This window comes from Mizuhopecten yessoensis, unplaced genomic scaffold (assembly GCF_002113885.1).
Source record: "Mizuhopecten yessoensis strain PY_sf001 unplaced genomic scaffold, ASM211388v2 scaffold9331, whole genome shotgun sequence".
NCBI classification, from domain to species: Eukaryota; Metazoa; Mollusca; class Bivalvia; order Pectinida; family Pectinidae; genus Mizuhopecten; species Mizuhopecten yessoensis.
This window is the reverse complement of record NW_018407994.1, coordinates 19,759-36,049: the sequence shown is the minus strand read 5'-3', so window position 1 is coordinate 36,049 and position 16,291 is coordinate 19,759. Positions and strand designations below refer to the sequence as shown.

General features: G+C 39.2%; 1 protein-coding gene across 1 annotated transcript; it reads left to right on the top strand.

Moving 5' to 3' along the window:
* Nucleotides 1–247: 247 nt before the first annotated feature.
* LOC110457843 lies at nt 248–4,932 on the top strand. Its single transcript, XM_021509285.1, has 5 exons — nt 248–409; nt 581–677; nt 1,394–1,529; nt 2,005–2,297; nt 4,193–4,932. The coding sequence occupies exons 1-4, from the start codon at nt 327–329 to the stop codon at nt 2,295–2,297; spliced, it is 609 nt and encodes a 202-aa protein (XP_021364960.1). The 5' UTR covers nt 248–326; the 3' UTR covers nt 4,193–4,932.
* The last annotated feature ends 11,359 nt before the right edge of the window (nt 4,933–16,291 follow it).

The following is a 16,291-nucleotide window of genomic DNA, read 5'->3' as shown; positions in this document are numbered from 1 at the left end:
TGTTCGAATTTTAGTGGAATTCTAAGGTAAACATATCCTATCGCTATTAGTCCCGAATTCGACTCCTAATGGAAACACTCACTGTCGCTAGTCCAGGGTTCGATTCATAACAGAAGACATTTTAGTACCATTAACATTGTCAGCAACGTGTAACCGCTTGCATTTTAAGGTAAACGACAATAGCATGACGTCATGATCGGTAAAATACAGATACCCACTTGTGACGTCACATACTTGTTGCTAAGCTGCTTAGCAATCGGCAAAGGCGGAGATGATCAGTCTCTCCCCTGATATTTACTTCTTTGTTTAAATCTTCGATTACCACAATGAATATCAGGTTATTCTTGATATTTTTGGTAATGATGTACGCCATGCAACAAGGGCCTGCTGTATATCGGGATCTTACGTGGTAAGTTTGGACCAGAAATAGTGAGATTGGATCGTATATGTTATTCTTTTACTTGACGCAAAGATCTTTCGGAGCTCAAATAAACGTCAATGACTTTTTCAAGTTAACGATTGTGTTGCCATTGAATATTAAGAAATATTTACTCATAACTTTATAATTGAATCTCTGTAGCGTGGAGCCCGAGCCAGGATATGCCAAAAGATTGTTTTATTATTTCACCGCAAGTGAAATTGAGAAAGTCTGTCCAACGGTTACCGATCTAACATGGGTAAGGATTACATATTTTTTAATGTTAACGACTGTCATGAAAACGTCAACAGTTTTTATTTCACTAATAGTTAAGTAGGCTTATGCTTGTGATGATTTTTAACTAATTTTACTTTTCATCAATTTAGTAAATACCTGGTATATTTTACGCGTGTGAATTTCGTTTCGTATTCTTTTCTTGTGTGTGTTTCGCAATGTTATTAGCCATCATGACAGCTATGCTTTTGTGGCAGGGTTCAAATGTACATAGGATTAAGGTCGCCTTCTAGCTTCGACTAGGAACCTGGAGATCGAGGGTTCGATCCCCGGTGGAAGCACACTATTCTCTTTCTTGTTACAAATGGTGTCCGTGGCCCTCCCTGTAGTGACAGGGAGTTAGAACCTGGGCTGTGGTGTTCAATGGGCGAACACATTTAAAAAGGAGGGAGTAGTGTGGCAGGGTTCAATTGTACATAGGATTAAGGCCGCCTTCTAAGTTCGAGCTAGAGGGAATTTCCCTTTAGCTCAGTGTTAGAGCGTCCGACTAGGAACCCGGAGATCGAGGGTTCGATCCCCGGTGGAAGCACACTATTTTCTTTCCTGTTACACTTCGTTAGCGTTCAGTTATGATAAAAACGCTATCTTCTCCATTGTCTAAGGAATTTTCGGGTCTTGAACATTGAATGTTTTTGTTATGGTACTATTTCCTAAAAATAATCATGATTTGATTTGTTTTAGCGAATTGGAAATGAAGTATTCTATAGTTTGCTGTGTGTGCTTCTTATCCTGCTGTTGGGCTATGCGCCGTCGATCGGAAACATCGTCAAAGAGAAATGGTCAGCCGCCGTGTCAATGTTCCAAGAATGGAGAGCTCGTAAGTAACCAGCGAAGGTTAAAATATTGAATAAAGCAGCAGACTAATGAACGTATCAGTTTTCTCACTTTCAGTTCTAGTGTTCTGTTTACTTTGTAATTAAGAAATTTTCGAAAATTAATGTACCTTTTTATGAACCTAGTTAATACACGTTTGCTAGCTTGGAAACCATTTCAGAATCTTGCATACCCGTGTTCTCAGAGCAATGTTTTAATTAAATATTAAAGGTAATCGTGGCAGACTTTAATCTCAGAGTAGCTTTTTGTTCATGTTTAAAGAAGGGGAACCACTTCCTATAAGCCTTGTAATTTGTCAAATTTGTGCGTCTGGAACCAGTCAGATAGGTAACAGTTAGTCCTGGGTTCCGTTCTGATAAAATCTCAGAATGCATAGAAAGTAATGTTTTGCGAGTCAAAAAATTAAACCCTGGAATTCAAAAAAATGGTCTTGACATATTAAATATTTGTTTGGGCAGATCCTCCCCTCTGTCGTCACTGCGGCACTGCGCCGTGTCAGGTTAAAAGGAGGTCCTTGTGGAAGCCTTCCGGTACTCGAAAGAAAGACGAGGCGAATTTTGCAAAAAGGTCAAACGCCATGATGTTGTTTTACTATGGGCTAGATTTGACCGTGGTACCGACCAAAGAGCTGCCATGGAATGACCTGTACTGGAAGAGAAAGCTTGTCCAGCATTTTGAGGAGGAGCATATGGTGTTGTTCCCACTGTGCATCCAGCGTCATATCAACTACTGGTACCCTGTCCCTTGCTAGGTATGTACTCTCCCTCAATTGGTACTATGGCCCTCACTTGATTGGTGTTGTATTCCCCTCTAGGTCCCTTGCTTAATTGGTACTATATAGCTCCCTATGTACTCTGTCCCTTGATAGGTTGGTACATGTACTATGTCCCTGCCAAGTACCCTGTCCCTCGCTAGCAACACTGTCACTCACTATGTCCTATGTCCCTTGCTAGTTAGATACTCTTCCTCTCTAGTTAACATATCCCTCCTTAAGTTCTCTGTCCCTCGTTAGGAAATCTGTCACTGACCTGGTCCTTTGTCCCTTGCTAGGTTGGTACTATATCCTTCTCTAGGTACATGTACTATATCCCTTTATGGATACCATGAACTCCCTACGATGGTACTATATCCCTCTCTAGAAACCATGTCCCTCGCAACGTTGGTACTATATCCCTTTCTAGGTACATGTACTATATACCTCTCTAGATACCATGTCCCTAGCTAAGTTGGTACTATATCCCTCTCTAGATACCATGTCCCTAGCTAAGTTGGTACTATATCCCTCTATAGATACCATGTCCCTAGCTACGTTGGTACTATATCTCTCTCTAGATACCATGTCCCTAGCTAAGTTGGTACTATATCCCTCTCTCGATACCATGTCCCTAGCTAAGTTGGTACTATATCCCTCTGTAGATACCATGTCCCTAGCTACGTTGGTACTATATCTCTCTCCAGATACCATGTCCCTAGCTAAGTTGGTACTATATCCCTCTGTAGATACCATGTCCCTAGCTACGTTGGTACTATATCTCTCTCTAGATACCATGTCCCTAGATAAGTTGGTACTATATCCCTCTCTAGATACCATGTCACTCCCTAAGTTGGTACTATATCCCTCTCTAGATACCATGTCCCTAGCTACGTTGGTACTATATCTCTCTCTAGGTACCCTGATCCTCGCTAAGTTGGTACTATATCCCTCTCTAGATACCATGTCCCTAGCTACGTTGGTACTATATCTCTCTCCAGATACCATGTCCCTAGCTAAGTTGGTACTATATCCCTCTCTCGATACCATGTCCCTAGCTAAGTTGGTACTATATCCCTCTATAGATCCCATGTCCCTAGCTACGTTTGTACTATATCTCTCTCTAGATACCATGTCCCTAGATAAGTTGGTACTATATCCCTCTCTAGATACCATGTCCCTAGCTACGTTGGTACTATATCTCTCTCCAGATACCATGTCCCTAGCTAAGTTGGTACTATATCCCTCTGTAGATACCATGTCCCTAGCTACGTTGGTACTATATCTCTCTCCAGATACCATGTCCCTAGCTAAGTTGGTACTATATCCCTCTGTAGATACCATGTCCCTAGCTACGTTGGTACTATATCTCTCTCCAGATACCATGTCCCTAGCTAAGTTGGTACTATATCCCTCTATAGATCCCATGTCCCTAGCTACGTTTGTACTATATCTCTCTCTAGATACCATGTCCCTAGCTAAGTTGGTACTATATCCCTCTCTAGTTACCATGTCCCTCGCTACGTTGGTACTATATCTCTCTCTAGGAACCATGATCCTCGCTAAGTTGGTACTATATCCCTCTCTAGGTACCAAGTCCCTCGCTACATTGGAACTATATCCCTCTCTAGGTACCATGTCCCTTGCTAAGCTGGTAGCTCACTAGCTACTCCTCCCTGACTAGGTAAGTTTACTCGTTCTCGCTAGGTAGGGTATTCCCCAAATTAAAAAAAAAAGGGATAGATTGTTTTGATTTCAATTTCATACTTATATTTTTTATTTGATTTTCCTTAATATCAAAACTACAATGCATGACAACATTTTCTGCAGTGGAGAACGGACAGATTGTGCATTACGTTTATATGGAATGTTGTTATTCGTTTATTTCATTGCAGATTCGTTGCGCCGTTCAAAGAGAAGAATGTGGGTTGTGTTCGGTGATGGAATAGAAGTTTAAGATTGACGTCAGAGACTCGACTTTATTGTCTGAATTTTTTGGGGTCACGATCCGATCCGATTGGAATGGTGTTTGCCCAATGTTATGTTGTACCTTATATTTGTTATATTGAATTGTAACTCTATGAATCTTGACCACTAGTGGTTTCGTGAAGAACGGAACCGATACCTTATGAATTGTCCATTTATAACTTAGCTAGTACTGTCCAGCAGTGGTCCAATTTATAAATTCAATGGTGTTTGTTTGATTGGTCAGTTGCTCACATGTTTCGATCGGCCATTAGGTGATTTGAGTTGTTGTGGAGCTGGAAAGTTGACTAATTATCATTGGTCAGTTCGAAGTCAGTTCGCCTTATGTAGATGTTCACGGTATTTATTACATTAGCAAGTTAGAACGATGTCGATCTTAACTGTTAATTAGTGTTCTGAGAAAATTTGTCAAACCACCAGTGCTTCCACGCTGATTACGGCTATCATATCGAAAGCTTCTAACTCTGTCACATCATTTATAACATGCTTAGTATGTGCAGTGACCGCTAATGTCATGGTCTGATGGTGTTGTCGTGGTCAGTTATACACTCGGTCAAACTGACCCACAGGTATTGTAAAATTACCAACATGCATAATTCTGTTCGTTTTGTACTGGTCAGTTTTACTTTTGCGAAATTGTGAAGTAACAATCACGTGATCAATAAAATTCTTCAAATTGATTTTCGTGTTCATATTATAGTTTTGTAACCATAGTTTTAAGCATGTCATAGCGTCGTAAAAACGTATAAGATGTCATGCATTGAAGTGAGACTTTGCTTATATTACCGATACCTCGGCCCGTATTAATGAAAAACGTTCTCATGCTCAATCATGGATTCTGTGCTCAAACCAAATCTGTTAATGTGACACGCTCAAAAAGTCAAATGTAAACATTGAAAATATCAGTCTATCATCTGGGTTTGTGCTTGATAATTTTTTCGTGAATACGGCCCCTTGATTTACTGACATCCTCTAAATTCTGTATGTATCATGGTATATTTTAAAGAAGCTGATTTATCTGTCGATATCTCCGTATTTTACGGATACACTGTCATATTTGATTATATCATGAAGTCCTCACTGATGTTCGGTATATGGATATATACATACATGTACAATGTATATTAAAATGTATATAAAAAGAAAAAATAATCAAAAACACCGTCACGTCCTTAGCACTTTCATCTCATCAAAGAGATTCTTCATGTTTATCTTACCACAATATTCAGAAAGACTACTTCCAAGATTAAAAAAGAGAGAAAATAGAGAGGAAAGGATGTATACGAAATGAAAATATCTTTTGGTACGGTATATTAAATTTCGTTTAGCGTTGATCAGTTTATAACAAAATTTAAAAAATATGAAATATCCTTACATAAAAAAAATATTGGTAGAGAGAAAGAGAGAGAAAGAGAGAGAGGGAGATCTATTTTAATCTTACTTCTTTCAGAACTAAAACTAAATCAAGTGGACAAACTGATAACAATGGATGATGTATGTTGGAACGACTAATCTGTGACAGCTCGTTTGTTTATATTTATAGATGAGGAGGGAGGCTTTGGAAGAGCGTTGCACGTACATTCCACTAGGGCAAATACAAAATGTAGAACTTGCGCGTACATCTTTACTGCCAAAATAAACATGATTATTAACCAAATGAAAAGTGACATTACATAGCCGACGAGGTATATAATATGTAATGTATTACATTTTGTATATATCATTTTATATAGATAACTTAAACATACTACTGCATGATACGGCTCCATATGTATTTATTGAGAAAAGGACCGTCCTTAAAATAGGCGTGCGCACACCGCTCATATCGCGTGATATGAAATTGATTACGTTTGCATTTTGCCAACATAATCGTTACTCTAGCGTCACTGCCAGTCGATAAAGAAACCAAACTCGTCAGGTCGTCCTTCTTAACGAAACAGGAATCGGCGGCGGGTAATTCTGTAACTTTGTACTATTGAGGAAATTGTTTCTTGGCATTTTGTCGTCAGTAGTATTGTCAGACACACAAGTTTGACGTAAAAGCGACGATTCTTATTTGGCAAATGTCATTGAATTGCATAAGCCTTGTACATGATGAAGTTTTGTCAGTGACCGGGACACGTGCTTGTTAGGGACATTACGTCACCGCGACAGCTACGTTCATATGAAGACAGTTTCCATACATAATGAATCAAAAGTAGTTAAAACATTAGTCTTCGATGAGTTTACCCGAGTCTATACCGACGGATCGAATTTGCATTAGTTATAATATAGGGCTGAACTAATGACCACTGGGACCCGAGAACTTGTTACGGTTGGTTTGTATGGACCTTTCATGAAGAATGATATAATACGTTTTAGGAGTTTAGATCGATTCTCTGTAAAAATGACACCCCCAATGATTCTCCGAAAGAATGCCACGGCATTTCTACCAGATAATTGATTTAAATCCCTAAAAAGTCTATCATATTCTACACTCTAGGATATGTCAATACAAAACAAGCGTAACAAGTTATCGGGTCCCTGTGCCAATGACTATACCAATTGTCATGTACAATGTATTAGGAACAAAACTATAATTATACTATTTCGGATTCACTTAGCTAGCTCCCGTCATCAACTTCGGACAAACATAGTTGATGTAAATCACTGCGATATATCAGCTAGGAATTAATCTGAACGTTAAGGCCATTATTAACATCATTAGTACACAGATTACATATCAAATGACACTCTCGGGTCAGATATAATACTCGAAATATAGACTCTTATTACATTTTTATCAGCAACATATGAGGTATTCGCCGGTAAACATAAAGTTAATGTTTTTGCTGCTGAGACAAATAACACTATAATCGACCAATCAGAGAGCAGGGTCTAGTGTTCAAAATGTCAATTGTGACGTCACAATAGTCCTAACTGTATTATTTTGACGTCTCCATACTGCACTCCTTGCCTAAATGATTTTGCTGACGGGGATGTATACCTCTTATTTGAAGGCCGTGTCTTTATAAAAAAAATCCACAGGGCATATGTTTTGGAAGTAATTTTTGTGTTCACAAAAGCTTAATGGTTGCCAGGACATTAGTGACAGTTGCTATGGATGGTGTAGTTCCAATTAAGATTTTAAATCCTACTTCAAATCCTGTTACTTTGTTGCAAGTAAAAGTTTCGGCGAAGTTTAAACATTCATTGGATTATGATATTTTCCAGTTTTCTACTGACAGTGTGCAGAATGTACAGACGCCCACTGGCTCTGCGCATGAACACCATACAGGCATTCACAGCTCGTTCGATTCACTGTTTCATATCCCAGAACACTTGACACCAACAGAGAATGAAAATCTTCAAGATTTGCTCCGTCGACACAAAGCGCTTTTTGTCACTCCTGGGTCACCGAACCTTGGCTACACTGAGCTTGTTACACACAAGATCCTCCTCAAACTAGATGTTAAGCCAAAACATCAAAGACCCGATCGTCTTCCTCCGGATAAACGAGAGGTATTACGACATCAACTTGATGAACTGTTGGACCAAGGAATCATAGCACCAGTTAGTGAGTCTGAACAGATCCTCATCACCAGTCCAGTTGTACTTGTATCCAAAAAGGATCACTCAAGTCAAACAAAACATCCAATTATCGAGACATCTAGCCTGTCTCAATTTAGATTCTGTGTAGATTTTAGATATCTCTATTCCCAAACTCAGACATTCCAATATCAAATTCCAAATCTCGAAGAACTCACAGAATCTTTTGCGTATAGAAAACTATCATACTTTACCTCCATTGATTTGTCAAAGGGATTTTTTCAGATGCCAATTGACTCTGATTGTACTGGATTAACTGCATTCAACACCTGTTATGGAACATTCAAATTCCAAAGGCTCCCTATGGGTTTAAGAACAGCTCCAAGTAGTTTTCAGCTCCTGATGGAAAAAGTCTTGAGAGGACTCGCTGTTAAATCTTGCCTTTGTTACATTGACGATGTCCTCATTAGTTCACCAAATACGGAACAACACATGAAAGATGTTGAGGAAGTGTTCAAACGACTACAGGCAGCAGGGTTAAAGCTCAACCCCAAAAAGTGTTTCTTTGCTGAAAGGTCTTGCATTTTTCTCGGTCATCAGATCTCGGAGAATGGCATCTCTCCACCACCAGATCGAGTGGATGCCATAAAGAAGATCAGTCATCCGAAAGACGTGAGAGCTTAAAGGCGAATACTTGGATTGTTCAACTGGTTCAGGAAATTTATTCCTAACTAAAGTGCAGAGGCCCAACCTTTGATACGTCTCACACAGTCGGGTGTCTCATTTTTCTGGACTAAGAAGCATCAAGATGCTCTTGATAGACTGAATTCATTGCTGGCGAATTGCAATATTCTCGCATTTCCAGATTTTACCAAGATATTTTATCTCGGTGTTGACACATGTTCCAGGGGCATAGGTTATATGCTTTACCAAAAAGATGAATCAAAAGAGCACTTTAGAGTGGTTCGCTTTGGATCAAAATCACTGAGGCGATGGCAAAGGTCATACGGACCAACAAAGTTGGAACTTCTAGGAATTGTAACGGCTATTCTGATTTGCGCATCGTACTTACGAGGAGACAAGTTTATCGTGGAATGTGACCACCAAGCTCTGAAACCTTTATTTCAAAAACAAATGAGAGGAGCAATTTATGAGCGATGGATCGCTATTCTCCAACAATTCAACTTTGAAATTAGATACAAGCCAGCAACCTAGATGCAGGTGGCCGACACTCTTTCTCGATCTCCACAGAGATCTGTTGATTTCCAAAGTCCAGAGGAAGATGACCCACACTTTCCCTACGTCACAGAGAAAACTGGGACTATTGTTTTACCCGAGGGTTACCAACTGAAAAGTTTGCTTGTTGACAATTCTGATGAATCATCTTCGTTTCCCAATGAAGTCAACATTGTACAAATGTTAGCCCAAGCTATGGTACCTTCACATCTGGATGTTTTTCAGAAACAATTTTCAATTCCCATACATCAAGATCAGTTATATGATGCTGGTGCTATTTTAACTAGGAAGAAAAAGAAATCAAAAAGGCAGGCAGAGACAAAAAGTGGAAAAGACTCCCCTGTAGAGGAAGGCACTCCGGTAGAACAGGCTGATTGTGCAACTTCCATGGAATCAACACAGCAACAACCAAGAGAAAGGACACTGTCCTTAAGTGATTCTCATGTAGACTCTACAGAGCGGGAGACAGTTAATCAAGATAACACTTTCAATGAGCCTGAGCTACAAAATGATGCAATTTCTGCAGGACAAAGCACAGAGGATTTTAATGACACAGATGTGGTACAATCTACCTCTTCTAATTATGTTTCTGAAATGTCTGACAGAGTTCGCGATATGAACATTTTTTCACACGGATCTTTTGACCTTGATGCTGTTTAGAATCTACAACACAAAGACATAACATTGTGCCGCATAATCAACTATCTACAAAAGGGAACTTTACCTGCTTCTTAAAAGGATTCTAGGCGAATTATGTTAGAAAGTTCAAATAACATATTTGTAAATGATGTTTTGTTTCATTCGCGCATTTCCAAACGTAAAAGAACAAGACTCCTTCAACATTATCAGCTTGTTGTGCCTGAAGTGATGATAAAAGCTGTCATTGAACTACATCACAACTCCACTATGGCAGGACATGGTGGAATACACCATACTCTAGACAACATAAAGGATTCTTATTATTTTCCATGTATGGCAACCCCTGTTGCAGAGTATGTAAGGTCGTATCCACAATGTCAAGAACGGAGAGTGACTCGAGCACATACAAAAACAGGTATAGTTGCATTTCCCACACCATCTCAATCAATTGAGGTTTGGCAACTTGACTTGTATGGGCCAGTGCCTGTTTCCAGGAATGGAAATTAATATGTGTTTACCGCCGTGGACCAGTTTAGCAAATACCTTTACGCTGCTCCTTTCCGGAACAAGGACGCAGTTACAGTCTCGGAGGCAATGTACTCATTGATAACGACTTTTGGAACCTGTAACACTTTTGTGTCGGACCAAGGATCAGAGTTTCTTTCCACATGTACCAAGGAAGACCGTCGTCTGCTTGATATAAGGCAGGAATTTACACCAAGTTTCTCGCATCATTGTCTCGGTTCGTTGGAAAGAACACATCGAACACTAGCAGAGCGTTTGACACCTTTCATTCAAGATGGCCACCAGTGGGACAGAGTACTATCCTCTGTTGTTATCTCCATGAACAATACAGTAAATGCAACATTAGTCGGTTCGAAATCGTGTTTGGGTTCCGTCCACACCTCCCGTTGTCTACTCACACACTTGCAGTTGAACTTCGCTCTCTTCCAAAAGACTACCATGAATATGTTCTGTCAATGGCAAAGCGTTTGGAGGTCATAAGATAGGAAGTGAACACATTTGCTGAATCAGCTAAGGCATCATATGTGGAAAGGGCAAATTCCAAGGTTCACCCCTTGAACCTTAGTGCTGGTGATTATGTGTACATAAACAAGAAACCTTCGGGTCAGGGTCAGAAGTTTCTGGTCCCTACGTCGTCAACAGTGTCATATCAGATCATCTTGTGCGTCTACTAGATAAAGATTCTGGAAAGCTTCTTCCACGTCCAATTCACAAGGATAGACAGGAAGTAGCATTTGTTCGCGTTTCAGAACATACAGGCTATTTTCTACCAGCTGTCACCACAACAACTATCTCACAGGATGAACAGAATGACGCTTACATTGCTACTACAGATGTGGATCATCTCCCCCCAATGATGATTTTGATAAACCTACAGATTGATATTCCCCAGAAAACTTCTGAAGATTTTTCTGAACCTGAGAAAATGTCAAACGACATCGCAGATTCATCTGATTCTAAAATTACATTTCTGAACAATGAGAGCAGATCGTATTCCATTCTGCCTAGACAAAAACGGGACCTGTTCCCCGAGCTTCCGTTGCCCCATCAACATTCCAAGAGTGCACCACGGTCTGTTGATGGATCATCAGATAGTTTGAAGAGACAGTCAACCGAGCTGCCGATTCCAGGTTTTCCTTGTCGCCCTCAACGTTCTCGTCAGAAACCACTGCATGACAAGGTCAAACGTGTCGTTGCAATGAGGAATTTAGGAAACAGCCATGAATACTTAGTTCACATGAAAGGTGAGCCTGCTCAAAATGCAAGGTGGTTTTCTTTTCTTGAGTTGGACTTAAAAACAAGAGCAAAGATTCGTGATCGACCACCTCCCCTTGTGTAAAGTGGGCAGGTTGTCATTGTTTACACTTGTGACATTTAAGTTGATACACATTGTATCTTGACCCTGCAGGTAGGGCGTAAGAATTGTACCTGCTGCCCCCAATTGCATGATCGTAAGAGGCGACTAAATTTGGGACCTTATCTTTTCTCTCCTTTCTAAATAACTTTCTTCTTCCTAATGTCTCCCTTGACAATGCCTCACTTTTGGCCATTTGTTGAGCGTTCGCCCTTGTGAGGAAGGCTTTGGGTTCTGTCCCCTGGCCGAGACATACCAAAGTCTTTAAAAATGGTAGTTTATACTCCTGCTTAACGCTCAGCAAATTAGGAGTGGGACGACTGGTTCGCCCGTTGTCAGTATAATGTGACCGGGTGGGGCGTCCTGCTGGGTGTCTTCGGCAGTATGTTTCAGTGAGGTAGCACTATAAAGTCGGCATCAGCTCCGCGCTATCACAAGGAGACAAACACGAACATATCGCAGCCTCCCAAAATACACACACATACACTACACGCATGCATCTTGCACACAGGGGAGGCCGTCCTTAAATGACCTTAGCTTTTAATAGGACGTTAAACGAAATCAAACAAACAAACAAACAAATACACATTGTATCTTAAATTGCATGAACTATTAAGGAAATGTGAAAGTTTACATACTGGGCATAATAAGTTCATGAACACTGTAGGTTGCTACTGGTTTATATTTCATGGTTTATATTTCATAGTTTATATAGGAGATCATGATGCTTTAGATGAGTGATTATGATATAAAACCCAATGTGTAGATTTCTGCACGAGTTCTGGTATACAATATGTGCTGAACTGTTACAGAGTATTATAACAGAATGTTACCATTGCAAGTGATTGCATGGTGTACGGTTGTATTATATCAGATATTTGAAATGGTAGAGGAGATTTATGGTTTTTGTTTGCTGTGTGAGAAAAAAAAAATTGAGGTTACTCTATTAACTGTTAATCACATGGTCTAATGACACAACATGATGGTAATGCAAATTTCTAATGACAACAGTTAATAAGTTGAGTATGACCAGAACAAATTTAACATTTTTCATGCTGTTATATGTATGGTTTTGTGTTTGAATCATTAGCTTGGGGGGAATGAAAGTAATCATTCTTGTTTTATGGTTAAATACGGGCCAGGATAGTGTGTATGCTTTCATAGTGTATTTTATATGATAATTATACTTTTCCCTTTCAATACTGAAGTTGAATATGGTAAAATTAGTCATGAAGAATAACTAAAGTTTAATACAAGTACTGTGTAATAGCAGAAATTAACACCATATTAAATGCGGCAAGGAAAATAACTGGAAGTACTTTTGTAGGAGAGGTTTTCTTCATACTTGCTATTTAGTCTGAATCCTTGTGTTTATAGTTCAGAAATGCGCAACTGGAAGGTGAATATGGGTATGATTGAGGAATGGTGTTGTGTGAACAAAATTTACTGCAAATTTACTCGTTCTTTTATTGTCACTTGACTTGTTGGATTTGTTCATAATTGATGTGCATTTTTATGGAAATATGTTTTGATGTCATGCTACAAATAGATTTCTCACGACCAGTTCTTAATTTCACAGGGTTCAATTTTTCAGGTGTTATGTACATGGTGTTACTGGTCTGTAAGATATCTATTTATATTATGGTCTAAGGGGAAATAACTCTATTCCGGATATTGTTGTTTATTCCCATTTTCGTTTTTTAAGTTAGTTTGTACTTGATTCCAGACAGGTTGTTCCGTTTTATTTTTTTGGATATTAGAGGAAGAGAAAATAAAAGATGGCTACTCTGATGTTGAAAAAGTGTTCGAGTCTTTTCCCCATGAATTTCCCTCACAGCCAGCCGACAACACGACAGAATGAATTATGCAGTTCAAGAAAAAACACAAATGCATTTGGTACTGTTGCATTTAATTGCCCCGTCTATGGCCACGGCGTAATGTTGCGGAAAGAGTGAGGCCCAGTAGAGGGACTTCATATTTGAAGATGTATTGTTTATCAAATATAACTGTTATTATCTGTTATTATAAAAGTTAAGTATATTGGTGATTAAATTCTAATTTTATTTTCCGACATGATATACTTTGCCTGATCCCTCTAAATCGTGTAAAAAGAGAATCACAATAGCCAAAATATATCCGGATTTCCGTCTGGTTTGGTAGTTACTATATACTTCAGGTTTGGGTGGAGCAGGGACAGTATATAGAGGGGATTGGCAACTCTGCCCCAGTCAAGATTCTATAGCACGTCGCTTTTGTTTTTGTTCAACGAACCGCGAAGTCATCGAGAGCCCAGAAAGGAACGACAAAACATATCAAACGACAAGGAGCGCATTAGGAAACAACATCGCCAAAGAATGTATAGACAACGAGGTNCACACACACACACACACAACACACACTCCAATTTTCTTCAGAAATTGTACGATCTTTATATTAATATTATCTACGTTGGTAATGTATCAGTCGACAATCATTATTATCTTAAATGTTGAAAAGTCGTGTTTCTGGTCTTCCCCGATACAAACAGCACTAGTGAAACGAAAATACCAGAAGGAATGGAATTTACAAGAAGAAGGCAACAGAGGCACGGGAGGTGACGAACATTACAACTCTCTCTCTTTCTCTCAATTCTGTTCCGTGTTATGGTCCTTTCACACGGATCAGGATTGCAGACAAAACCAATAACGTGCGTTAGTGTATAACAATAAAACGGAACAGAATGCTGTTTTATGCTTATATTTACATTTTTCATTTCTTTAATTTTCATTTCTAAGTTCACAACTCATTTTTAAATTCGAATTTCGCGGTGTTTGTTCAAGAGGTGGAACAGCCCATGTCGCCCTTCACGGAATGTTGTCTCGTGACTTTTCCATAAAAAATTAGTTCGTGGATAGTTCGTGGAAATAAACACTTAAAGATCGATACTATTTCCATAACTTAATCAATCAATATATTCAATTCACATTTTATTATAGTCTTACATAAAACGATGAATATTAATGAATCATAGTGTTTTATTTTGCTTATCCGCTTATCCGGTAGTTAGTCGGTCCCGTGGATATATCACTACGCCTGTGTTATGGTCTCATAACATGGAACTGACCTTGGTAGTGTTATATAGTGGCAATGCAGAGCAAATGTAAATATGTGTTAGTGTTTCGCTAAAGCTTACCATAATCGCAGGCTTCAACTTTCTGATGGGTCCGCTGTTTCTACTGTAGCCTGCTCTTAAAATCGCTGGGGTTGTCGGCCAAATCTGGCGACAGAGATTGTGGGAAATTTACACATATGTTAGAGAAAATATATAAACCTATCTGCCAATTGATTTCTCGTTCACTTGACGTCATGTCATAGCCCTCCTCGTGGCATTAGTGGCGCTACATCGTGGCATTATTGGCGCTACATCGTTTTATCGGTTGAAGCGCTTTACCTAAACCAATAAGGTGTACTAGACTACCAGCATTGCTTCCAAACAACTTCTTTCGGCAGATTCTTATACACGATGATCGCCCCTACACTTGTTCCCTTTACGATATTTAATTATATCTATCTATACAATATACTGTTCTGTTTCACTGTGTCGTGAAAAAGGAGCGGATCGCTCCGAAAATTTGACAACCTAAACTTGTCCACACTGTTGGAATTACTTCTTTGCCCCATATACAATATATTGCAAACACACCTGTATGTAGATTATTACATTCCGCGGTAAAGTGGATAACGCACTCACCTTTCATCAATATAGCCGGCATCATTTATGGTGCCACCTCATTTGAATGCTTCAGTACAGATGCCGCACCATCCACCCCCGACTATTTTATACTCCACCTGGGTTGTTGGATTTGTGGAGGCAGGAGAAAAACACTTTCTCTTGATATTCCATGCGTACGACGACTTCGGGGATCGAATCCCGGCCGCCTGCGTGGATGACCGGAGTGTTAACCACTTGACCAATCCGCCCATGAATTGTAACATTATAACCTCGTTTTCATTTTCTAATCTTGTCGAATTACAGCACTATATCAGTTCTTCATTATATTCAACTACATCACCTACACCTTTCTTTTATTCCTGACTCAGAAAGATCACGGATTCTAAAGTATTTGCAAGAAAAGGTAACACATAAAACGGTTACACATCAAACGGTTAAACACAAAACGGTCACACCTAAAAAGTTTACACATAAAATATACACACAAAACGGTCACACCTAAAAAACACATAAAAAGGTTGACAAACCAATTATAGTCTATTTCATACTTTCCCCACAGGTAACTTACCTGTGTGAAAGTTGCCTGTGTGACTTGTAGCTTTTCCGTGTACCGTATGTGATATGTTAGGTATTTTTTGAATATATATTTGTAACCCTGGTAAATACTAAATTTAATTAATCATGCGCTCTATTACATATTTTATCAGTTTTAATAATGTTTAATAATACCGCCGCCAGAGGGTGTTAAGGACACCCAAGGCTAGTACAGGCCCCAATCTCACACACAAAATTACAAACAGTTGGCTACAGAGAGGAGACCTAGGATTGCCCTTCCACCTTTGAACGTGTCGATGTCATCACACGTCTAGATATTATACTGTTACAGTGTACAAAAATAAATAAATAAATAGATAGATAGATAATTAAAAATGGCATGTACGTTATTTTACGACCATTTGAATTCGCGATTGAGAGGGAATCATGTCGATATTGGTAGTCGATTTGCACGGAATT